The following is a 24932-nucleotide window of genomic DNA, read 5'->3' on the forward strand; positions in this document are numbered from 1 at the left end:
TTCAGCCTCTGATCACAGCTCTCTTGCCCATGAGGTCCTCAATTTCAATATCTAGTTCTGACTTTGGCTTTTGAAGGGAAAAGGAGCCTTGCTTTTAACAAAACTAAACTTCAGTTTTGGTAATTTGGGTTCCTGGGCCACGACTTTTGAGGTCCCCTAGCCCACCAGTGGAAGATGACATTGTGGCTGATGAGATTGATTCAGGGGTCACATCCAGACCAAGAATTGCTGCTTGGCCATCCTTGCCTAGAAGAACCACAAGCTTCGGCTTTTGACTTGCCCTATCATGGAACAGTTTGTTCCTGGAAAAAATGGTCAGTAATGGGTGCAGTGGACCTCATTCTCTTGGAGAGTTATAATAGCCTTTTTGTAATTATATTGAACATTTCCCAGCTTTTCAGCTGATGGGTGCCCCTTGTTATCATATTCTTCCCTGCTTTTAATTTGCATTTACAGCAGACTTCGCTTACGTTTTTTAAAGCCTCAAACCTTCATCTTATTCTGCTTACTAAAGGTCATCCATTGTGTCTTCCTTGTTTGGGGGCCTGGTTCTGATAAAATATGTATTTAATCCATGGCTGATGAAGATACATTTGTCTTTTCATATGACATCAATTCCCAGTAGCTTTGTCCTGTGTTTGTTATAATTTGAAGTGTGAAAATGCCTCTTGAGCTGCATTTCAGTTCTAATTCCCCCCCTATACACACACACTCAGAGAGAGAGAGAGAGAGAGAGAGAGAGAGAGAGAGAGAGAGAGAGAGAGAGAGAGAGAGAGAGAGAGGCAGGCTTGCAAAGTTGGTTACAAACCTAATTAGCTAACATTAATGCAATCGCTGCCCCAGGGAACTGGAAACTTAATTTTCAGCTATGATGAAAATACTGCCAGACAATTATTTATTTGTTGTCTTACATGGTGGCTTGCAATTGTGGCTAAGTGTTACTGCCCAATTTATTTCCAAAAGAACATGGCTCTCCTCTCTCATGATAGTTTAAGCATTTATGTTGCCTCGATGAATAACTGTTCTGCTCCCTAGTAGGCATCTTCCAGCCATAGTCTTGACGGGGCTTCATGAAACCCAGCAGGTGTGGTCCATGAACTAAGGGGGTACATGTCCATGTTTTCTGATGAAACATAGTTTTTCAGAGTCTTAGAAGCAAAAAAAGGATTTTGACGAGCTTCAAAAGCGTATCTCCCAAATTGGGAGAATGGGCAATACACTGGCAAATGCAGTTCAGTGTAAGCTAGCGCAGTGTTGAACATTGAGGCAGGATACGCCCCCTTCCCCAAAAAAGAACCCCTCATATGGATACTAATGCAACCTGACATGGCAGTAACTGACCAGTAAAGACAACTTCGGTTCGTGGTGAATACAGCAATGAAAATGTTTTCCCAGTTATGTTAAACCATAGCTTATTTTATGTGATTGGACTGCATGCTGCTCAGAAGTGGCTGCTTCACATCTCCTGCTGAAAACCTTTTTCAACAGGAATGGGGCAAAACAACACAGAGAATGGCTTTGTGTTAGGTGTGAACCAGTGCCTGTGGTTGGTTTTCCCCAAAGGACCTATGATGAAGCGGCCAAGGCTTGATCGTGGCTTCTGGATCGCAGCTTGTAATCAGATAGTAATTCTGCAGGCCATGCAGAGCTGGGTCTAAGCAGTATGAAAGGCTGATGCTCCTCCTCTTCTAGTGGTCTTGGTGATGCAGATGGTAGTTTGATGGACGAGAGGGCTCCCTCCTTGTCTTGTTTGTTCGGGCAACGACTGATTTGTGCGGGGGTTACGTTCCTGACTCCTGCGTGCATTGGTTCAGTGTGCATAAGCTCACATGGACCCATTCCACCCTTTCCCCAGCCTGTTCCTTCCCCCTTTCCACACCTAATTAGTTTTTTGGGGTGGGTGGGTGGGGGTCAGTTACCTCTCATAATGTATTTTATAATAGCTCTTCTTAAGGCTTCAACAAGGACAGAAGTTGGTTCAATCCGGACATCACAACGAACTATAGCTTTCACTAATCATAGTTTAGAACTGTAGTCTAACCATGGTTTAAGCCATGGTTTAAATGACTATACAGGCAAATCATGATTTATTGCTCCATGTGTGGTTTTAATACAACATCAGCTAGATGCAGGAGTGGCCATAATTATGGTTTGTCAGTTTAGTCATCACTTCAATCCATGGTTTGAAAACCCAATTCATGCGTGGCTTCTGATTCTAGTTTGTTGGTTGGTCACGAACCACAGCTTATGATTTCAGACTTCAAAACAAACCAAAGTTAAATTTCTCTAACTATGGTTTGGTGCGACGTCTGAACAAAGCCAATTGTCTGTGTTCTTTATTCCCATTTCCACACCCCAAAGCCCCAGATTTCATTCTCATAGCTATAAAGAATACTAGTGAGGGTTTAAAATAAAAATTCAAAAATGTCTGCTCCCTCTTCCAGCATTTCAACGGTTTTGATATCACCACCATCCTGTCTGTCTTAGATTACTGTTGCTTGTTACTGTCATACCTCATCAAAGGTTTCTATTGTCATGCACAAAAGAATTCCATAACAATTGTGTGTTGTGCCTGGAGGTTGAATGGAAGCTCCCACATTTCAGTCTGAAGAGTAGCGTAGTATCTTTTTGAGGGAGAATAACATTAATGACTGCAAACTTCACTTGTTTCAGAATTCCGTTTTCGGCAGGCTGCCATTTCATGAATGTAAAGATAAAACATTAAAATTGATTTATCCTTGATTGCATAATATTTCATTCTTGTTACATTTCTTCAGTAAAGATGATGTTTCGCTCAGTCGGGTTTTCTTAAACCAAGGTTCACTGGCAGCAATTGAGATCTGCAGTGTTACTAGGGTGTGTGTGTGTGTTTTGGGTGGAGGAGTGTTGCTTCCTTTAAAAATAGATGTTCCTTTTGAAGTTAAGCAAGTCCCAAGGCTGATACGTGCCAAAGCTATTTCTTTGTAAAACTGTTTCCAGGAGGGGTGGTGTTATGGATTGATGGTAGCGTAGAATCATAGAATTGTCAAGAAGTACACAATAATGGGACAAATATATAACATACTTCTTGATAATGGTGTGTGTGTGTGTGTACACTACAGTGGTACTTCAGTTTACGAACTTAATCCGTTCCGGAAGTCCATTCTTCAACCAAAACGGTTCTTAAACCGAGACACGCTTTCCCTAATGAGGCCTCCCGCCACCAGTGCCCTTCCAGCGTTCGGATTCCATTCTTAGACCGAAGAAAAGTTCTCGAACCGGGACACTACTTCCAGTTTTGCGGAGTTCGTAAGCCAAATATTTCGTAAACAGGACTGTTCTTAAACCGAGGTGCCACTGTAGTTGTGTTCCTTTAGCATATCATTCTCATAGCGGGATGACCTTTTAATTTCGATTTCCTTCAGCATGAGTGACTAGCTTTCACCCTTCCCAGGTATTGTTTAACTAGGGCTAGATCTACAACGATCCTTAAAAAAGCTACGAAGAAAAGAAATATAGGTCTCAATACAATTCTCCATTGAATCCTGTAGTGTCACATTTTTATAACGCAATTATAATGTTATAACTCACCAGTATAGATTAGTCCTATGACTCCTGTGAGCCCCACCTCTGCACCGACAGCAGGAGTGGGTGGAAGGAGGAGCAGGGTCTGCTGGTGGACCACTGGGTAATTCAAAGTAGACCGGAAGGGTTTCTGACTTCCAGTTGTGCAGTGACAAGCAAAATGCATTTCCCTCTAAATTGGATTGCTGATAAAGAACACCTTGGGGGTGTGGGGAGACCAGGAATTGATTTGTGTGCGAAAGAACTTGTGAATATGGTTCTGATGCTGATCACAAACTCGGAGCTGGAAAACGCTGTTATTTATTGACCTACTCAGGACTAACTCTAGATTAATGGGTCATTTCAGTAAGACCTACAGAGAACACATAAGTTATGCAGTCTTTCCCTAGAGACCTTTAAATGCCTGAATATTGGTTTCAAAACATGATTAAATCTCACTCTTGGAAAGCTCAGCGTGGCTTTCATGAGGCTGTCTCTGGTCTCCTATCCAGGGCTGGATAAGGTCCACACTTATTCTACTTCATCTGTGCTGCAGTACAGGGAACTCTTGCACCTAGCATTTTACTGCTGTGAGATTCCTTTGCCCCACTGTTATTATCCTTGAATCTTGTTCTTGTGCTCCATGTGAGGTGAACAATCAGTGTCTGGGCTTGTGAATGGTTCATCATTGTCCATTCTGATCAAGGGCCTCCAGCATGAGTTGAGCAACTTTTTTTTTAAAAAAAACAACAACAACATTTGCCAAACATGTATTGTTCCATGATTTGAAGGCTTCAAAAGCTATTGCAAGTGCAAGATTCATGTAGCTGTACCCACATAACCTCCTGGGTGGGCGCAGTGATTGTGTGAATATTCAACTCCTTGCCGAGTTAATGAGTTCTGCTTGATTCTTATTTTGGGCATATTTATCAGGACAGCTTGCTCTGGTTTTATTTTACAGCCATTAGACAAAGCGTTTTATGGTAGCTGAAGGGCACAATTACTGCAGCAGCAACCCCTGCAATCTGTTTCGCGCTTTCTTCACTTTGCAATCTGCCGAGCATCTTTTTAAGTAGTAGTCTGGAACAGGAGGTCTGGCACATGAGTTTGGGTTCACTTGAATGGCACTTGTACAGCAGGTTGTCAGAAGAGTATAGGTCAGAAATCCCTGTGGGCAAACTGCCTCCCTTTATACTATGTAAAGCTCTATTGGCACAACCGTTGCATCGTTCAAGGCAGTCTCTAGAATAGGTCCCAGGTCTCACACCTGGATGTTGTTCGCTAACTCTGGGCCAGGGCCGGACTGGTGGTTCCCAAACTCTGGTCCCTGAGCTTGATTCAGGTGGTTTGGGGCATGTCTGCGAAGAACACTTTGACTTCGGTACAGTCCTGTTAAGTTCAGATGGCAATACAATACATGGTAATACAATACATACAATATAAGAAAGAAAAGAAGCAATAAAGATACAGTCATACATTGGTTGTCGAACGCCCTGGAACGCATTCTGTTTGAGAACCAAGATATGACTGTACTGTCAAAATAATTCAGCATCCAGCATTCAGAATTGCTACAAACAGGCGCGTTGGGGGGGGGGGGGTATTAAGTGGTCCACCAAGACCCTCAGCAATTTCCAAGTGGTCCATGGGGGGAAAACTGGGGAATCACTGGTACACTCTGAATTCTGCTTCTGGGAAGGATTTCAGGCTAGGAAAGACCTCTGCCCGAAGCCTTGGAGCTTTCCAGTTGCTGCTCTGGGCTAATCTTGTAAGCTTGACTTTGATAAGATCCCCTGTAGCAAGGGCTTAAAGAGAGGTGTTCTCAGAGAGCCACATGAAAGCCTCATGAAAGCCACGCTGAGCTTTCCAAGAGTGAGATTTAATCATGTTTTGAAACCAATATTCAGGCATTTAAACACTCTTAAAGAGAGGCCTGTTCTCCACCTCTAAAACTCCCTTCATTCTCCAAGCCTTTTCTGGAAGTAAAGTACAGTGGAACCTCGGTTCTCAAGCGTCTCCATTGATGATCAATTTGGAACCTGAACGCCGAAAACCCAGAAGTAATTGCTTCCGCTTTCCGCTTTTGAACACGCCTCGGGTGTTGAACAGCTTCTGTGGCGCGTTTCTCCATGTTTTCAATGGATTTTGCCAACTGTCCTTTGATCCCCGGGTTTCGAACATTTCGGAAGTCGAATGGTCTTCCGGAATGGATTACGTACGAAAACTGAGGTTCCACTGTATATATAATGGCTACCTTTCAGTGTATTTTTAGGACACTTTTCATTTCAGCAATTTTACATAGTTCATCCGCACCATGGGCCCAAGTAATGAAGGGAGATTTCAAAACGGTGCTTAAAATAATGGGAAGAGCTCTGTGGCCTTTTGCAGCTGGGCGTTTCCAGGTGAGAGCCTGACCTCTTTTCAATACAGCTAGCTAATTTGGCATGGTTACCCAACAGCACAAGCCCTGCCCAGGCTTCGCTAGTACCTCTTGAGTCTAGTAGTATGGGAAGTACTGAACCACCCCTACCAGTCTTGTTTCACCCAGGGCAATTGCACATGATGGCAGGCTCTCACAATTCAACATGAAAAAACTACATTGTTGGCATCTGTCTGTCTCAAGAGACAATGGAGTGCTCCTCCGGAGGTGAAGTCAAACCACTACATTAGCAGTACCGAAGGGTCCTCCATGGAACATAGGCCTGGGCAGTGTGGATGGAGGTCCTGAGCTGCCCAGATGGCAAGATCCCACTCTGGCCTCACTGGTGTGGTTTGAAGGAAAACAGAGCAATACGCTTGGCACCAGCTTGACTGCAGGAGTTGCGTACAACCGCCTTAGGGACTCCAGATTTGTGTAGGGTCTACTCCTTAGCCTTCTCTTCTCCCAAAGAGATCCTGCAAGGCAGTGGAAGTTTAGGATTAGCGTTTTCCTTTCTCCTAGATGGGTTGGCAAGACCCATCTGCTCCTCACTTCCCTCTGCAGCCTGTACAGAAGCCACTTTCTTGACCATTGGGCCCATTCCCAGGGTGTGGCTGCTGTCACAGCTTCTAGGAGCCACAGGTGAGAGCTGAGTGCAGGGTGGGGAATCAAGGTGGACAAACTACCCCAGAAGGAGCATGACATATCCCCCACCAGAGGAACTACTGTCCCCTAACACCCCACACATCCCCACACTGTAGTCCTAAACAGTAAATAAAACATCAAAAACAACCAAACCGAACAATTTCTACATAACTCACAATAAAGACACAAAAAACACTAATAGCATCTACCCCTACTCTAAAAAAAAAAACCCCGCAAACACCCCAGCAACTGGTGGGAAGTGGGGAAAATAGACGCCCGTAAGCAATACAGACTGCAGATCAATCCACTCAGCATAAATTTCTATATCCTTTGCTCTTTTGGTTCAATTCTTTTTCTGGACCTTGGAGGAGTTGGTAGGCCCTTGAGTTATTTACAGCTGCTGTTAATCTCAAGCAGACATATAGTACTCCGTACTGTGGCGCACATGAATCTGATGGATTTGGGAAACCTGCTGACCTTACATGGCTGATGCTGTGGGTTTCGCTCTGTTCTGCCGTTGTTTCATTATAATTTGTCGGTGTGGAGTATCAGCCCTGCAGCTGGCGGGGGGAGTGGAGATTCGTTAACCTCCCACTCAGTCACAGGGTAAAACATTTGTGCAACTTACATTTAAATTTTGTGGCCTGCTTTTTAAATTATTTCTAAAACACCCCCCCCCCCCCAATTCACAAAATGCAACCATTTAATTATAAAACCGTGCAATTAAAATAAAAACCACAAAACTCATGGAGCCGGGTGGAGAATATAGGTGGAAGCGGGCCAGAGAAGTAGGGAACAGGTTGGAAAACAATTTGAAAATGCTGAACTGAACAGAAACAAAGCAGGAACCAGCCATGTGATGGGGGAGGGCGCATGGCTATCTGGCTCTGCAGATTTCCTTACGCCAGCTAGTTTCTTACATGCTCATAATAGGTTTTTTGGGGTGTGTGTGTGTGATGGATCAGTGAAGCTGCTGTGGAAACAAGCATGCAATGAACATCTTCTCCACCATCATCCCAAAGCAGAAGAGTTATGAGACCCACCTTACTTTGGACAAATTTGTGATGCATATTTGCAAATTTGTGGTACATATATTTGCTAATTTAATTCTTCTGGGTGTATTGTTACTTGTGAGTTGCCTAGAGCGAACTTCTTTCTATACAATCAAGGGATTCCAGATTGACTCAACCCACATCTCCTTTCTGAGTTGTAGGTCACTTAAGTTTTTTCTTTGTGAAAGAACCGCTTTGTTTCCTGTTCACACAATTGTGAGTCTCAGTATGGAAGGAAGGTGTGTGGTGAGAGCCGTGGTCACAGCAGAGGTTTGCAACCCTTGCTGAACTATCCATCGCCTCCAACTCAGCCCTCACATCTAGTACAGTCATACCTCGACTTACGGAGACTTCGACTTCCGAAGGTTTCGACCAGAAGTCGAAGCCTCCGGAAGTCCTCCCGGTGTGCGTGCGTTCTGTGCACGCGCAGAAGCGCAAAATCGTGCTTCGCACATGCTCCGTAGCGGCGCTTTGAGAACCAAAAACCTCAACTTACGAAGATGGCCCCGGAACAGATCGTCTTCGTAAGTCGAGGCACCACTGTATATATTTGGGAAAGGAACAGGTTTTCATCTGCTTGGATGTAATCGGATGCCATTTTGAATCAAGATGACAGAAGAACGGACCTTCCAAAACTTCCCTTATTCTAACCCCTGGTTTCAAAACTGAACTGATACTTTGGTTTCTTAGGATTTCTGGGCAATGCCAGGTATGTGGCTGTTAGCCTCCAGACAAATATCCACATGAAGGCAACAAAGGGGTGCTTATCTCACTATACCTTGTGCACCGATCATAATAGGTGATGCCTCTTGAGCAGCCTATTCAGCTCAGGTTGTAAATCTATAACATAAATGGACTGTGCTGTGAACTTGTTTTGAATTCACTACAACTCCCATGAGTCTGCCTGCCCTAACTCAGGACTAGAGTCGTGGTGGTGGCAGGTCTGATCCCGCACCCCATGTTTTGCCACATCCTGTTTTGTTTTTTAAAGCAATACAGTCATACCTCTAGTTACATATGCTTCAGGTTGCATATGACATGGGATATGTACATGCCGAACCCAGAACTAACGAAACAGGTAACTTCCGGGTTCGGCAATTCACGCAGATGCGCTGAATGGCATCACATGCGTGCGCAGGCGCACCAAATCATGCGGGGAGCATGCGCAGATTCGGCGCTTTAGGGTAAGTACTACTCTGGATGTGTATGGGGCTCCGGAACGGATCCGGTTCGTATCCAGAGGTACCACTGTATTGCTTTAACTTTCTTTGGCTGCTAGTCTTGAATTAGTCACTTCCTGGGCACAGAGTGCCAGCCGCCGCTCTTGTTTCCTTGCAACTGTGTGAAAATCCCATGAACGCCCGTGACCCTTGAATATGTCAGGCTGCCGTATTAACATCTCTGCGTTTATTCAACAGCAACTGCTCCGAGAGATGCAACAGATGGCCAGTCGCCCCTTTGCGTCCATCAACGTTGCCTTAGAAACGGACGAGGAGCCACCCGACCTCATTGGAGGCAGTGTAAAGGTGAGGGACCACCCTGTAGGAGCACCGTTCCCGTAGTTAATATTCACAGATGCTGTGCTGCTTGACCAGATTTTGTGAGAGGGTGGAGGAGAGGAGAGAAAGGCAATATTAGAAGTCTAGCCACAAAGAAGCCGTAAACATTTGAAACCCAGCAGGCCTTGTTTTTGATCTAATTTTCTTTCTCCAGGCTGCTCGTTTGCATCTTTCAGGTTACGTTGGTTTAAATAAAAGTTGCAGCTCTTTTTAAAAAAGATTTTTTATGCCTTGTAATCAAGAAGGATACAGTTTAATATGCCAGAACAGTTGCTTGGAAATAGCTGTAGGTGCTGCTAAAAAAGCCGCCTTTGCACGGTCTTTCAAAGGATGGGGGGAGGCTAATTGGCTAAGTATTAAGAAAGTCTTTCGGGTACAACTGTTTACAACCGGGGGGGGGGGGGAGATCTACACTTGGCAGCAGGTGATCTGGAAGGCCGGCCTGGCAGCAGGTGCAATGGGCACTGCCAATGCCACTGCCAGACAAACTGCTTCTAGCCCCAGCATGCTGCCCTGTGGCTGAGAGTTGGGGGGATAATTTGGATAACTACCAAGGAATCTGTTGCATGTTACAACATTGCTGCCTCTGCAACAAGGGGGAGGAAGAAATGTGTGCACTTACTAGGTTTCCTAGGCCATGTGGTCAGGGGCGGAGGAAGAGGGGTGCAGTGGGTGCGGGCTGCCCCGGGCGTCACCGCTGATGGGGGGTGACAAAATGGCGGGCGGCACTCACCGTGGGGCCTGCAGCATGTCCGACCCATGTGTCTCTCCTGGGAGAGATGCTGTGGCTTGGGCACCCTCAGGCTCTGTAGGGCAGCTGAGTGGGAGGAGGCAGGCAGACTCCGGAGGCCCCGCCCCAAGGGTGGCTCGCCCCACCCCGTCCCTCGCCAGAGAGGCTTCCTCCACCGCTGCACATGGTTCCCCTAGGTCTGACCTTTATGATTATACCTTCTGCATGTTGCTCTTCCACCGAGATCAGTTAGTTTCATATTTGAAGGGGACTGGGAGACAAGACAGGCTAGGAGACTGCAACGGCTATGTGGAGCTGGTTCTACCTTGTTTAGAGATTTTTGCCTTCATTCCCTATTTGCCTTCATTCCCTGACAATGCCAAGGTGACAAGTCACGGCCTTTCGAGAGTTATTTTATTGCAGGCTACTAAGTTTGAATGGATTATTGACTATGACTCTATTTGATATGTTGTTTTAAGTGGCATTTTTGGTTATGCCTTATTTATATCAGATCAGATTGTTTGATCCTGGTGTGTGATCTTTGTTGTATATTTTGTTTTTTCTTCAGTTTGCAAACAGCCATGTGTAAAGCACTATAGAAAGGCAGGTGTAGGGTTTTTTGTATAAAGTTTTATTAAGACTTTTCACAATACAAGGAAAAGCAAACTGTTGTAAACAGAAAATAAAAAAGGAAAAATAAAGAAGAAAGAAAAGACAGAAAGAGCTAGAAGAATACAAAGTAAAGGGAAATAACACAGAGAGAAAAGGTGGTATAATTAAGAGTGAAATGAAATTGTGAGTGGGACCAACGCCGAGGTCACCTGTATGCACTTAGTATAGCTCACTTGGTAGAGCATGAGACTCTTAATCTCAGGATCATGGGTTTGAGTCCCACGTCAGGCAAAAGATTCCTGCATTGCAGGGGGTTGGACTAGATGACCCGAGTGGTCCCTTCCGACTCTACAATTCTATGATTTGGAACATAATTCTGCTCATGTACATACTCTTCATGGATGGGTTCACAGTGCTGCAACCAGTCTGAGCTGCTGGGGGGGGGGGGCATTCCCCACCTCACTGGAAAGGCAGAGGGATGGGTGGAGAAAGCAGAAATACCACCTTAGGAATGAGTGGTGGTGAGCTGGCTGTTCCAATTGACTCTCCCCCCTGCTTTGAGGGAAGCATCATAGCAGAATCAAGGAGAGTGGGCTTTCTGAGGTGCATCCAGTTAAGCATGGGGAAGGGCTTTGGCTCAGTTGGTAGAGCAAATGCCCTGCCTTCTAGGGCTGGGTGATGCCAGCTTTTTGACATCTTGATGCATCACCAGCTAAACATCGTGATATAGTGACACATTGCAGTGTTGAAAGGGAAGGAGCATCATTTGGCCCTGGCACCACGAGGCACCGGGGTGAAGCCAAACCGCCTCAGTCGGCTCTCCCCGCAACCAGCACGGAGGGAGGGGCATCGGCCCTGGTCCCCCGCGAGGCACTGCAGTGGAGCCAAAGCCGGGTGTCAGGCAAGCCCCACCCACAATGTACTGCCAGGTGAAGGCGCCATTGTGCTCTGGCCCTCAAACCAGGCCTGGACCACGTATCAATGCATCACCCAGGCCTGCTGCCTGCAAGCACCCCAGGTTCAGTCCCTGGCAGCTCCCAGTAGGGCTGGGAATATTCTCTGGCAGTGGCTTTCCAGGTTCTCCGGCAGCAAGTTGGGCCAGGGATCTGCTTCCATCGAAGGCAGCTTCCCCTTCCTCCACCATGGTGTGCTTCTGCAGCCGCCCTCCACCCTCCCGCTTTGCTTCCTCTGGCCCCTCCTGCTGCCACCGCCTTGCTCCTCCAGCTCCTCCTGGGAGATGATTTGACAAGCTGCCACTTTTTCGTCTGCGCCCTTTTCTCCCCGAGCTGGGGAGCCGTGAGAACTTGGCATATGTTCGCCATCAATATGGAAAGAGACAGCCCTTGTTCTGAATGCGGAGCAGGGTTAGGGAGTTAATGGATGTACAAGCTATCGAAACCCTCTTTAACTTTTGTGTATGCATGTGTGAGAGTGTAGAATCTGTGACTAGAACTGAAGTGGCATGACTGCAGGGGGCGCGGGGATGGTTTGCCTGTCGCTTCTCAGCATGGGAAACAAAAAAGGACCTAATTTGTCTCTCTACAAGCTGCCCCTCCTGCTTCCTTTTCCTTGCTCTGCTTATTTTGTAAACAGAAAACACTCAGGTGTGCAAATGCGCATGTAACACCTCTGAGCATACTCCCTGAATGGTGTAGGTCAGGTGCAAATTGCCAATGTGGTTTAGTCGGAACCCTGACCCTATTCCATACTATACAGGGAGGTGGGGAGAAGGACTGGCCATTTGGGTTGTTTGGCTCAGGTGCCAAAAACTCTTGGGCTGTGCCCGCACAACAGTTTTAATTCCCAGTTATAGGGACGGACACACCCACAAGAGCTGCATTGTGTGAATATTGTACAAATGGTCAAGGGCGCACTGCTTTGTTTGAAAATGAGGCAGATTTGTATCCTACCCCAATTTCACGCTCTTGGGAATTGCAAGGAGAGGAGCAGTTTCCACAAGCACGTTCCTGGCTAATTTTTACATGGTCCTTTTATGCCAATGTGCAAAAGTGTGCTCCAATAGGCAGCGTGAGGCAGAGGGGAGACCAAAGCCTTTATTTGCTGCATTGCAAGAACAGCTGTCAAGGAAGAGGTGCTGCTTCGCCCCCTTCAGGCCAACGGGAAGAATCTCTAGGATGCCTCCTTTCTGGCCAAGTGGCCAAGGGAGCCACCCCCTCCCCACCTGCTCCTTTAGCAGCTCTGTGGCCTATTGCTGTGGCTGGTGGGAATTGTGATATTTTGGGGCAGCATTCCCCCCTGCCTCAGGAGTAACAGAGATTGGCTTTTTGGGGGGGGAGGGAGCTTGGTTCCTCCCCAGTGTCTGCCAGTTCTCAGTAGGCCTCCCACCCCCAGACTGCTCCTTGCTTCCTTGCCACCCAGTTGTTCAGGCAGGGCTGGATCCTGTGGGGAACCGGAGTTTAGAGCACCCCAGAGCTTTTTCTGCACAGAGATGATGCCTGTGCAGGCAAACGCCACGTGCGAATTGGCCCTCAACTGCTTAACTTACTAGCAGCCCACCAAATAGTAGGAAATGGGTCATTTTAGTCAGCGAGGGTCTCTCACTTTCCTTTTGTGCCTGGCCAACTGGCAGGTCAGATTAAGCTAATTGCATCCTAGGCGAACGTCTTGCAGCTGGACTCCTTTTGGAACAGTAGTCTCAATTAGTATATTTCCTGCAGTGCATAAGAAGGAAAAGAGAGAGCGATTTACCCAGTAGGAATGACGTGTTTTTAAGCCAACGCGTGACTAGCAGCCTAAAGGATTGGTCTCTCCCCCCCCCCCTTCCCAACCACACCACACCCTTTTATATTCCAGCTTGCCGGTGGGCAGCCATTTTGGTTTTGCATCTGGTAGCCCTTTGCTTCACAAGGGCCAGTGTGGCAAGTTGAACCTCTAAGGCTTATCGGCTTGTTTTGTCATTAGATACTTGTGAAATACAGCTCTCCTTTTTTTTGGCAGAGTTGCTCGGAATCAGATTTAGAGCTGAGCTTTCTTCATCCACTTATTCCAAGAAGAATATTGCTTTGAAGTAGCTTTTTATAATCGGCAGGTGTGAATGATCTAAGATTAGCAAAGCTTGTAAGCCGCTTGGCAATTTAACATTCTGTACTGAGGAAATAAAACCGTATTTTCAGCGCAATCTATCTAGTAGCGCATAGGTCCTCATGTAATCTTGGAGCTGGGGATAACCAGGAGGTCACCTGGTAGTATGACCCATTGCTGCAAAACAAGACCCTCCCAATGTCTGCATCTGAGCCCCATGCACTTTTAGCAAAGCCAATGAGGTCCGTGGCCTCAGGACGTGTGGGTAGCAGATCACTCCAAGTAATCCAAGCGGAGTCAGAAGAGCTTGATTTCCCCCTACGAATGCACCGTTGTGGGTCCCTGCCAAACTCCCCCCCCCGAATCCCACCTCTTCTCTGTCCTCTATTGGCTTTCTGTCCCTCCCCACCAGCCAGTTCAGGTCCTTTCTTTCAGCTGGCCTCTGCCTTCATCAGCTCTCCTCTTCTTCTCATTAATTTTGCTGGGCGCAGCCTCAGCGGCTAATGTTCCTTCTCTCACTTTTGCTCCTTCTCCTGTGTTGATCTTGATGGACCAAAACTAGACTTGACTGTTAAAAAAAAACCCCAAACACACACAAGAGAACATACCATACCAGAGGGATGGTTGGGGGCTAATTAAACCTTTCCCCCTTTTGTCTTCCCCTCGAGCCGTTCCTCCCCCCCCCCCGGTAAAGGAAGATACAGCAGTGCTTGTGTGGTTGCCCCCCAAGAGGGAGGCTGGGAGTGTAATATCCATTGGTCAGGTCACCCTTAATAAAGGTACTGACTATCTGGGGATTGTAGTTTTTTTCCCTAAAGGGCTACCGGTAACATTCAGATTCCTGTGTTTTTTGCATATGCAACACGTCCAGTGTGTCGTTCGCTGAGTTTTCAGTGTTCAGTTTGGGGCAGCATTACGAATTGTGTTGGGTGAATTAGATTCGCCTTGATTTCTGCTTTTTGTAATCTTCCTTTATGAATGCTTAGAGAGGAGGGGAGTGCTGTCTTGAGGATTTTGCAAGGGTTTTCAAAAGGTGAGTTGATGATGCAATCTCCCCATCTCTGGAGATCCCCTGGACTCCTTCGCCTTCTCCAAACTTGTGGCAGCAGGATGTCTCTCTACAGTTTCTCCTCCCCTTCTTTCCTTCCTCTCCCTCTGCCTCCTTCTCTCCCTCTTTCCAGTGCCTAGCATGCTGCAATGGTCGCATCCCTGGTAATGGAAGCTTTTGCAAATCTACTTCTCCAGGGTTCCTATATCCTGAGGAAGGGAGGGGGAAATAGAGGGGACTGGAAACCTTGCTGCTAAGCTGCAAATTTGGGGGGGGGGAGAGAGAGAGAGAGAGAGATCTGGCTGGTAGACAGAAGGGATGGTGGCGACCGGATCCTGCTGCAAGGCAGTATGAGCCCAGGCTCAAATTTGGATGTGTCTGGGGCTCACCTCTGATGAAGTGTTTCAGACTGGGGGGGGGAGAGTAGCTTTCTGAACTTACGAGTCCTCCCCTTTAATAAACAAAAGCACCCCTTCCTCTGCAGCGTTTTAAAAACATGCCTCTAAGGGCACCAGTTCACTTGATGCAAGCCGTGTCGGTGGGCAGATGTTGAGCAGATTCTAATGTGCAGGGACATCAGAGCAAAAGGAGGCAAACTGTTCTCGGCTTCTGTGTTCCACTTGGTGCCTCTGCGGACATCACCTTGCTTTTTAATTCATGGAAAGGAACACGCTGCCCTTTGAACACCTGGCAGGGGGACGCTGTTGCCCACCACAAGGAGCTGGAGATTATGCGGGCAGCTGAGGTGTGCAAAACGGATTAGCTCCGCTAAAATTTCACTTTATTCTAAAAAGGCTCCTTAGATACAGAAGCGGCAGGAGGAAACAAACCTTTGTTGTTTAATGAATTATTTCTAGCTAGCTTAGCAAGGCATGGAGTTAGACAGTTTTTGCAAACCTGGGACCAACTTTTCCTGGTAGCTGCAGCAGAGCGGTGGCTGTGATGACCTCTGGGTGATTCTGCTCGTAGGGTTTCAAAGGGTGGGGCTGGGACTTCAGTTCATGCATTTTCTGCGCTGGCAAGTGGTGCAGGGCTGTGATGGTGCTTGGTTTTAACCCCTGCCCTTTGGAGGCACAAAGCACTATGAGTGCTTTGCTGAAATGATCCCACTCCTCCTCCTGACATGTTTGTAGCTGGCTCGTGGTGAAACAGCTACCAAAAAATTGCAAGTAGAAAATTATCATAGAATTGTAGAGTTGGAAGGTATCTCCAAAGAACATCTAGTCCAACTCCCTGCAATACAGGAATCTCAGCGAAAGCATCCATGACAAATGGCCATCCAACTTCTGCTTAAAAACCACTCCACGGTCAAAAAATTTTTTTAAAAAAAATCCTTCCAGCAGTAAGTTTGTCATTGGTATGAGATTGCGTGTGCATGCACACTTCTTCAGATACTTCACAGTCAAACAGCTCTTAACTACCAGAAAGTTCTTCCTGATGTTTAGTCGGATTCTCCTTTCTTGTAACTTGAAGCCATTTGTTTGAGTCCTACCTTCCGGAGCAGGGGAACACAAGCATGCTCCCTCTTCCATGTGACAGCCCTTGAGATATTTTTAGATGGCTATCCTATTTCCTCTCAGTCTCTTCTTTTCCAGGCTAAACATTCCAAACTCCCTCAACTGTTCCTAATAATGCCTGGTTTCCAAACCCTTAATCATCTTGGTTGCCCTCCTCTGCACACCTTCCATGGGAGGAGGAGGAAGAGGAGGGAAGGGGAGCCCCTTGACCCAGCCCATTCCCAGCCACTAGGCTGGATGGCTTTCAAAGAGGCCTTGATTGATTCATGGAGGAGGAAAGGACTATCCATTGCTATGGGCCATGGTGGCTGAAGGGATCCCTGTACCTGAATAGCAGGTGCTAGAGGAGGCAACAGCAGGAAAGGGCCATTGCCTTCAAAATATATTTGGGAGCTTCTAAATGGCCATCATGGTAGAAAGCAAGATTCTGGACTAGGTGATCCTTTGGTTCTATCCAGTAGGTATCCTCTTGTGCCATTAAGTTTATTGTGCAACATTACTGCATTGGGGGATTTAATGGACGTGGTTGGAGAAGAAGTGTGTGGAGGATTCCCCCCCCCCCTGGGTTCGTGTTCAGTGGTTGTTCTGTTTTGTTTTTTAAAATGTTTGGCCCTGCATATCACCATTAATTGGATTTGAAAAAGAATAACCCAATTAATCTGGTGTTTCACAATGCCTAATTAGGACTGATTATCGCTCTCTAGAACGAGTGTGGGGAATCTGTTTTTTGTTGTTGACGTCTATTTTTTTTATCATAAAGAATGTGTTTATCAATCCCTAGACCTTGTGACTTGGTGAATTTATGTGAAGAAAAGTAATGGGGCAGAACGGAAAGTTCCCCCCGGGGTATCTCAGCACACTTCCACGGCATCTTGCGAAATGGCACCCCAAAGAAGGGGGCGAGGGAGTGTCAGACGGGCCATCTAAGTTTAGTAGGAAGCTTGGTCTGGGCAGAGATCCAAGAAACCAGTTCTGTCACCGTGGGAGCTGGGCTGTCTAGTGAGGCTTCCTGTTCCTGGGAGAGGGAGTCGGAGCAAAGGCTCTTGGACCACACTAACAGCCTCTTGGGTGCGGAAGTGCGAAGCCTTCTTCATCTCTGTGGCGTTAAGAAGAGCAGGCACCTGCAGGTTGGGCATGGGAAGATGAACTCCGTGGAGTTCCCCTTCAGTTGGGACTCACCTGATGAGATGCACATTAAGAAAACAAGAGCCTAAGGAGAGCCTGCTGGATCAGACCAATGGCCCATCTAGTCCAGCATCCTGTTCCCACAGAGGCCAACCAGATGCCTATGGGAAACCTGCAAACAGGTCCCAAGCCCTCTCCTTTCCTGTGGTTTCCAGAAACTGGTCTTTGAGTGAATGTGGTGCTTTCTGAAGGCAGTCCTGCTCAGGGAAGCTTTTAATGTGTGACATTTTAATGTATTTTAAATCTTTGTTGGAAGCTGCCCAGAGTGGCTGGGGAAACCCAGCCAGATGGCGGGGTACAAATAACAACAACAACAACAACAACAACAACAACAACAAATTATTATTATTATTATTATTATTATTATTACTATTATTTATTTCTCATTTCCTTTGCAGAAACGGGTTCATACATTACCTGGGGATTTGGGATGCGGTGGGGGTTGAATGTTATTTTAGTAGGGAAGGCTTGTCCTTAAGTATTTTAGTCTTCGTTCTCTACTGCAAGGAATGCAACTAAACCAAAGTATCCTAAAAAAAATAAACATGCTATCATAACTCTTAAAATGTTAATGAAGATCATGGACCTGCACATCCTATAAGTTGCTTGCTTGAACAGCTGGACCATTGACTTTGTCTCCTTTTCCTTAAACCAGCGTCCTTTGGCCTTAGCTCCTCAGATGCTGTTGGGCTTCCATCATTCATGACCATTGGCTAAGTTGGCTGGGAATGATGGGAGTTGTGGTCCATCATTATCTGAAGAACCAAGGTGGAAGAACATGAATCTAAACCATGGTGTGGAATGCCTGCTCTGCTCCCGTTTGGTCTGTGAGACCCTTTCAGCCAAGCCATGCCAACCTGCCCTACAGGTAGGGCAGGTAAAGATGTTGAAAGCAGAGTTAGCAGGCTCTGCCATTCAGCTGGTGGGCCTTTTGACTGCTTGGTTTGATTTCAAAGGAAAACTGGTTACTTGACACTATTGTGATGTTGGGTGATTGGCAGCTAGGGGGCCTGCCCACCTGTTAAAGTTGGCCCATAGGGGAGGCAAAGATCCAGTCCGCTGGCCGGATTCAAATTCCACATCCTTCCACTTCTACACTATTTATATATACCCCTCCCCTCTTCCTCTTTCCTCTTCTTTCTGTCTATTTCTCTCTCCATGCTGGATGCCACCATGGGCAATGTATTACTTGGAGTTGCCTGGCACTGCATGTCCATTAGTTCTAGTAATTGAGTTCCAGCAGAATATATGGTGCAAGTTTGTTCTCCACTGCTTTTGTAAGAAAAGAATTATTTTGAACTTTAGCAACTCTATAGGGAGTGGAGATTCCAGGGCACAGGCTGCTGTAAATATCAGCCTCCCTGTGGTAGACAGCGAAATGCTTTGCAGGGACTAATCCATCAGTGTGTTTGTTATCCGTTTAATACTAGAGATGCGTAAAGGCACTAATTTCGGTTTCTCTCTCTGTCACTGCCTTGTTAGGCATTAGTTAACTTAATGCTGACTTGGGTTCCTTCTCCCTTTCTTGTAACATCTTTAGTTTCTGTTTGGCTCATAAGTACTGCATTATAATGCCTCACCTAATGAAATAGGCAATAATTGCTTCGTTTAGGACATCATAAAAAGAACTTGCTTGAAGCTGAAACTTTATAAGCAACAAAACGTACCAGCCGCTAAGCAGAACAGTGTTTTCCTTTCCTTTTGTAATTGCTTCTCTGATAGTTTGCTCGCACAAAGACCCAAGTTTTTGTGCCTTATTCCCAGCTACTTTGTTGTTGAGAACACTCTGCTACTTTTAATAGATGTTGAGATACAGCTCCTTAGTAGCTTTTCGATTTAATTACATGCCCCATTAAAATGAGCTGCTGATCTATCAAAGTGAAATATAGATGGAAACACTTGCCAGTTTATTTTCTTACCTTTTCGGCCACGGCGTCTTGGAGCCCTGCTACGTGCATGTTAGACATGTTTCAGGAGCCACACAGAAGAAACCAGCATGACATAGCAGAGGGCTAGAGATTTGCGGCATGAGCTTGAGAGAGAAAAATGAATTTCATACTCTGGAATGCCACCTGTGCCTGTGATTTCCGGGAAACCCTGGGGAGCTGCTGCCAGCCAGTGTAGGTAATACTGAGCTTGGCAGACCCAAGGGTCTGACTCTGTATAAGGCAGCTTCCTATGCTCCCATGAGTTGCCTTGTACCTGAGGATGGGGAACTTGTCACCCTCCAAGTGTTCGTTCTGCTCCAACTCCCAGAGCTAGTAATTCAGATGCTCTTTTTTCGGTGTGACTCTTCCTGCTGCACCCTGCCGTCGGCCTCCTCCCCAGTTATGCAAAGGCACGGATGAACCTTGGCTTCTGCTGCGCCTGCTAAAAAGTATTGGCTGAATTGATTCTTGGAATGTGTGCACACAAACCTGTATTTAACCATGGAGAGATCGCTTAAAGTAAGCTGAGCAAAGATAAATGAATCAGATGCAAGAAAACACAGCTGCTGATTGCTTTCCCTTGACTTTAAAAAAAAAAAGGGATGCTGCCTCTGTTCCATTCTGTGCGTGCTTCTTAAGGACCCTTGTGTTTGTTCCGTCCAGGTATATCACATCATGAAGTTCGTGGCTGCAGATTGGATTGTGGTTTGGTTGAAGATTAGAGGTCAGCTCCTAAGTTGGCAAAATCAGGTGAAACTGGCATGAAGTAAATTATGCTCTCTTTTCTCCACCGCAGACTGTCCCCAAACCCATAGCATTGGAGCCCTGTTTTGGCAACAAAGCTGCTGTTCTTTCGGTATTTGTGAGGTTGCCACGAGGCCTGGGAGGTATCCCCCCACCGGGGCAATCAGGTAAGCAGCCACCCTCCTTCCACAGCACGGCGCCCTTCTGATGTTTTGCAGTATGCTGGGAGTTGTAGTCCAGTAACATTGGGAGGGGGCTGCCCCCGTCCTACAGCCATTTGATGTCTAAGATCACCCGGCCCTTTTTTATTTGCTTTTCTTTCCTTGGGCCACTTTAAATGCAACTCATTCCTTTCAGAGCACCTTCACGTGGATGGCTGCTTGTGCCGATTTGTATGCCCGTGTACGGGAATTGCAATGGGCTGGTAGAGCTGCATCTGCTAAAGGCATATAACTGACGTGTTGTACGCCCCAGCACATGGAAGCAAGCGCTGCTGTCGGTATAGAGGCACTCGTTTTCTGCATGTGCTTCCTGTCTCGTTGAGAGTGCTTTTTGTTGGCACTACCAAAGAGACCTCCCTGGGGCGCAAGCCTGGGCAGTGTTTGTGGAGGTTTGGGGCTGCCCAGACTACAAGACTCTCCTCTCAGCCTTGCTGGTTTAGTCCAAAGGAAAGCAGTGCAATGCGTTTTGCACCAACTTGGCTGCAGGAGTTGTTGAAAGGAGGCATACAAGGCACCATCCAACCATCTTAGGGGATCCACTCTGGATCTGTGTAGGCTTTACCCATTAGCCTTTTCTTCTCCCGAAGATATCCTGCAAGGAAATGGAGATTTAGGATACAAATTTTCCTTCTCCTAGATGGGCTATCTTCCCAGGTTGACGAGCCCCATCTGCCCCTCAGCATATGCAGAAACTGTTGGAAATGCAATTAGTCTTGTCTCTTCACCGAAGCCTGACTATGCACGCAGGGGAAGTCTTAACTCCGCAAGGGCAGAGTAACCCTGCCTTAAGAGGTGTCTGTAAGCTTTGGGTTCTCTCTGGAAGCTAGTGTTGCCATCGTGCTACCCTAGGGAGCAGTGCTTTGTTTTTCCAGCCAGCTTCCACCCCATCCTCTGAATCCTGGCCAAGGGTTGGTCCACCTTCCACTGAGTGTGGAGACTAGCTGCGTCAGAGGTGGGTGCAAGGAATCTGCCCAGGGTGCACGGAGCACCAAGAGGCAGAAACCTCCCTAGGTCTCTGGGCAGCCTTAAGTTGGATGGGTGTGGTGATGCTGTCTGGGCTCCCCTGTTTTTCGTTCTGCCTGTAACTCCCTGCTCTCCCCCTTCTCCTTCCAGGTCTTGCAGTAGCTAGTGCTTTGGTGGACATTTCACAACAAATGCCTATTGCCTACAAAGAGAAGTCGGGAGCGGTACGAAGTCGCAAACAGCAGCCTCCAGCCCAGCCCGGGACCTGTATTTGATGCATGGACATCTGAACTGCCTCTTTAGGGTTTTAAACACAAGGGATTACCTGGGAGGAGGACAGAGGTGTTTTTTTCTGCAAGGTTTGTGTCGCAAAAGTACACCTCGAAGCACCGGGCGCAATGTTTCTGGGGAGCATCCAGCCCTTCCTGTTGGCGTTGTCTTAGTTGGCCTTGTTTTGACATCCACTCCGTCTTAGATTTGCCGATCCCATCGTGCCCACCTGGCTCCCACGTTTTTACATCTCCCTCCCCTGTCCAGCTAAAGGCCGTTGGCTGCGAGTCCATTATCCGTCCGCCTCTTCTACCACTGAAGGTTGGCAGTAGGGAAAAGCCACGGGAAGACAAAGAACACTTGGCTTTTTGTATGTGGAAAGCGCTTTGTGGTATTTGAGTCTCTCTCTCCCCCCCCCCCCAACCCCTTCCTTGGTTGTACAAGAAAAGCTGCAGCACTTACAGATAATTTTCTGCCCTCGGCAGTTAAACCCCCAGGATTTAAGGAGAAGCTAACTCAATTTCCTCCAGGAACCCAGTGTTGTAAAAAATTCTATTTATTTCTCTCTTATTTAGAGCTCTGTTCCAAATACAATGCGTTCATTGGGGCTGGGGTTATGTTTGCCGCTTTATTTTCATCCACCTGACTGTATTAAATTGAGGGATGCTGTTGAGTATGGCTGGGTGCTACGCAGTGCAGCACATTGCCTGAAAAAAACCCTCCCTTTTCTGGGAAGATTAATGTTTTTCACGTGGATCTATGTGGCAGATCTGTGTGCAAGTGTTCCCAAGGTTTTAAATAGAACCAAGGAAGCAAAGGGGGAATTAGCATAGCTGGCCTCTTGCGTAACTACATTCCTCAGTTACCCTGGGCAATCCGTGGCCTTTTCCGCGCTGTGCCCAGTTAACGGGTGTGGAGCATAAAGACACTAACCTGTTTCGGGCTGATGGAGCCGGGGTGGTTGTTGGGGGGCCGGGTGGGGTGGGGGGCTGGAATGCTTCCTCTTTATTGTCATTTTGCATCGTGCATCTGCTTCCATTCAAGGCAGATGTCGCATTGATGCTTCCTCTTTGGGGGGCACCCCTCTCCCACACCCCTTTTTATTTGACCTCACTTGAGAACGAACGTGGGGAAAACCACTTTCTGCATTACAGTGGGTGTGCTCTGAAGAGTCATCCCTTCTGTTTGAATGGCTTGCATTGCTCGCTCCTCCTCCCCGACCCCCAGTACCTATCAATAATCCTGCACACTGGGCAAGTGTACCCCTGCTTGGTGCAAGGTTAGGGTCTGAATTACTCTGAAGCATCCCTTTGCCAACCTGGCGCCCTCCAGATGTTTGGGACTACAACTCCCATCACGCTGTCCTGGCTGGGGCTGTTGAAAGTTGTAGTCCCAAGCATCTGGAGGGCACCAGGTTGGCAAAAGGTGCCCCAAGGAGAGGCTGGGAGACCTGAGCATGGCACTGGGTGGCACCCTTTGAGTGCCTTCTCAAGAAGTCGAGGTGCAGCTTCTCGGTGGCAGCTGCCTCTTGGTTGGCCCAGGGGCTGGACTGCCATTGCAGATTGAGAGCCACTTACATTGCTCTGGCCTTGATAAATCCTGGGCAGTTATCTGGGTTGCCCGTTGTACATTCTGCGGAAATCAGCAGAAACATGGGGCTTTATTAGCTTGGCAGCCAGAGAAGCAAGAAGTGTTGGCTTTGGCACTGAGGTCTCTCCAAATAGAGCGGGCATTGCAGAGTCGGCATGCGTTCGAAGTTGCTATAACTCAGGTTTTCACTTGCTCTTAACCCCTATTGCGTTCCCTCTGAAGATCACTTGCATGTGTGTTCAGAAGAGAGCAACCGGGCTTCCAAAAGGAGGGCGGGGATAGTCAGGGCACCATCCCATTTTGCCCAAACTGTTTCCCACTTGCAATGGAACCATTGGCGTCCGCTTGACGGTGCATGCCATCCCAGCCCTTGGAAGGGGGTTGTGGGAGCCAGTCCATTAGTCATGGCAAGAGTCGCGATGCAATTGTACTTTTGCCGCTGATGGAGAGCGTTCCCGTTGCCTCGCCTATAGCAAAGGCCCCCCATCCCTGCAGCATTGCTTCCACTCCAGCAGCCGGGAGCCCGCGCTGACTGGAGAAACCCTTGTGCCACCCGGTCATCTCATCTGGGCACAAGGCACTGCTGGATCAAGGCTGCTGTAGCCGAGGAGGAGGAGGAGGCTAGGTTTGGCCCTTAAGTGTGGCTGCTGCTCCCAATAGCATCCCTTCCCCCCTCTACCCCCTTTTCCTCTCTTGAATGGAGTAATGTATTACAGCTGTATTTTGAGCGGACTCATGGGGAGGGGGGGGAGGGAGTGGAGATGAGAAAGACAACGATCCAGACTCCTTGGACGTGCATGCATGCGCATTGCGCTACTGGAATTAGCAGCTCATTTGCATCTCGCAATGAACGAACGGTGAGCGACCAAAGCTTTCTTGTTCTGGACTTTCCGGCCAGAAATGTTGTCGTTGTGCATATTAATGAACCTGTACTTCTTGAACCCTACAGAACTGGAACAAACGTACAATTAAAATAGCATCTCTCTCCCCCTCCCTCCCCAATTTGCTTTGTTGAAGCTGCACTTGAATTGACTTGTCCTTGGGGAGAAGTGGAAGGTGGCAAATTACCTCTCAAAGTCCATTTTTGCGACATTAAGGAGCGTGCCACTTTGGGGGAGGCTGTGTGTGGTAGAAAAGAGCCTGAATCTGCCATTGCAAAGGGGTTGACAAGAGTCCGGGATGAACCAAGATCCCTTTGCCCACTTCCTGCTAATTACCCTTCTCCTGGACCTTCCAGTTAGGATCACAGATCTGAAGATCTGGGAGTGGAGGAGCTGTTCCCATTCAGTTTGCTCCAGTATTATACTGCCAGTGTCGCTTCCGTTGGGACACTGAGGAGTTAGGGGAGTGGCGCTAGCAAAGTTCTCTCCCACCACCACCACTCAAGCAGAACTGGGAATCCCAATCCCCAAACAGAGCTGCACCACGAAAATCACGGAAAGCCTGCAGAGTTAATCCAACCACTGTGGACTGCAATGCTCCCAAAATACGAAAGTAAAATTATTTGCCAAAAAAAAAAGTGTGTGCATGTTTCAAGGAGGAGATCCTGTTTGAAGAACTTCGGGTCTTAGTTCTGCTGAGCCCATAAACGGCATACAAGTTGATTTAAGAAATAACCTCTTGTATCAGGGAAGGCCTTTGCTACTCCCATTTTCCATGCCTGCACCGACAGACCAATCTGAAATCAATGGAAGTTGTGCGGGAACACCTTGAAATGAACAGGCCTTGTGCAACTCCCCCATCTGATTCTGGTGTTTCGTGCCAGCTATATTCTGCTTTTCAATGAAGGGATGTTTCCCCTTGGGAGGGGAGGAGTTAGGGTTCTTTACAGAGATTCGCCTTTCAAGCCATTATTTTTAAATCTGAA

General features: G+C 47.3%; 1 protein-coding gene across 1 annotated transcript in view; it reads left to right on the forward strand.

Annotated features, from left to right (window-relative positions):
- ATRN (attractin) overlaps window positions 1–22151 on the forward strand; it is a 153275-nt gene extending 131124 nt beyond the window's left edge. Inside the window, exons 27-29 of the mRNA XM_035101162.3 lie at window positions 9075–9182; window positions 20074–20188; window positions 21356–22151. Coding sequence (XP_034957053.3) covers window positions 9075–9182; window positions 20074–20188; window positions 21356–21480 — 348 coding nt within the window. The 3' untranslated portion in view covers window positions 21481–22151. The remainder of the gene's footprint in view (window positions 1–9074; window positions 9183–20073; window positions 20189–21355) is intronic.
- The last annotated feature ends 2781 nt before the right edge of the window (window positions 22152–24932 follow it).

This window comes from Zootoca vivipara, chromosome Z1 (genome assembly GCF_965207765.1).
Source record: "Zootoca vivipara chromosome Z1, rZooViv2.hap1.1, whole genome shotgun sequence".
Taxonomy (NCBI): Eukaryota; Metazoa; Chordata; class Lepidosauria; order Squamata; family Lacertidae; genus Zootoca; species Zootoca vivipara.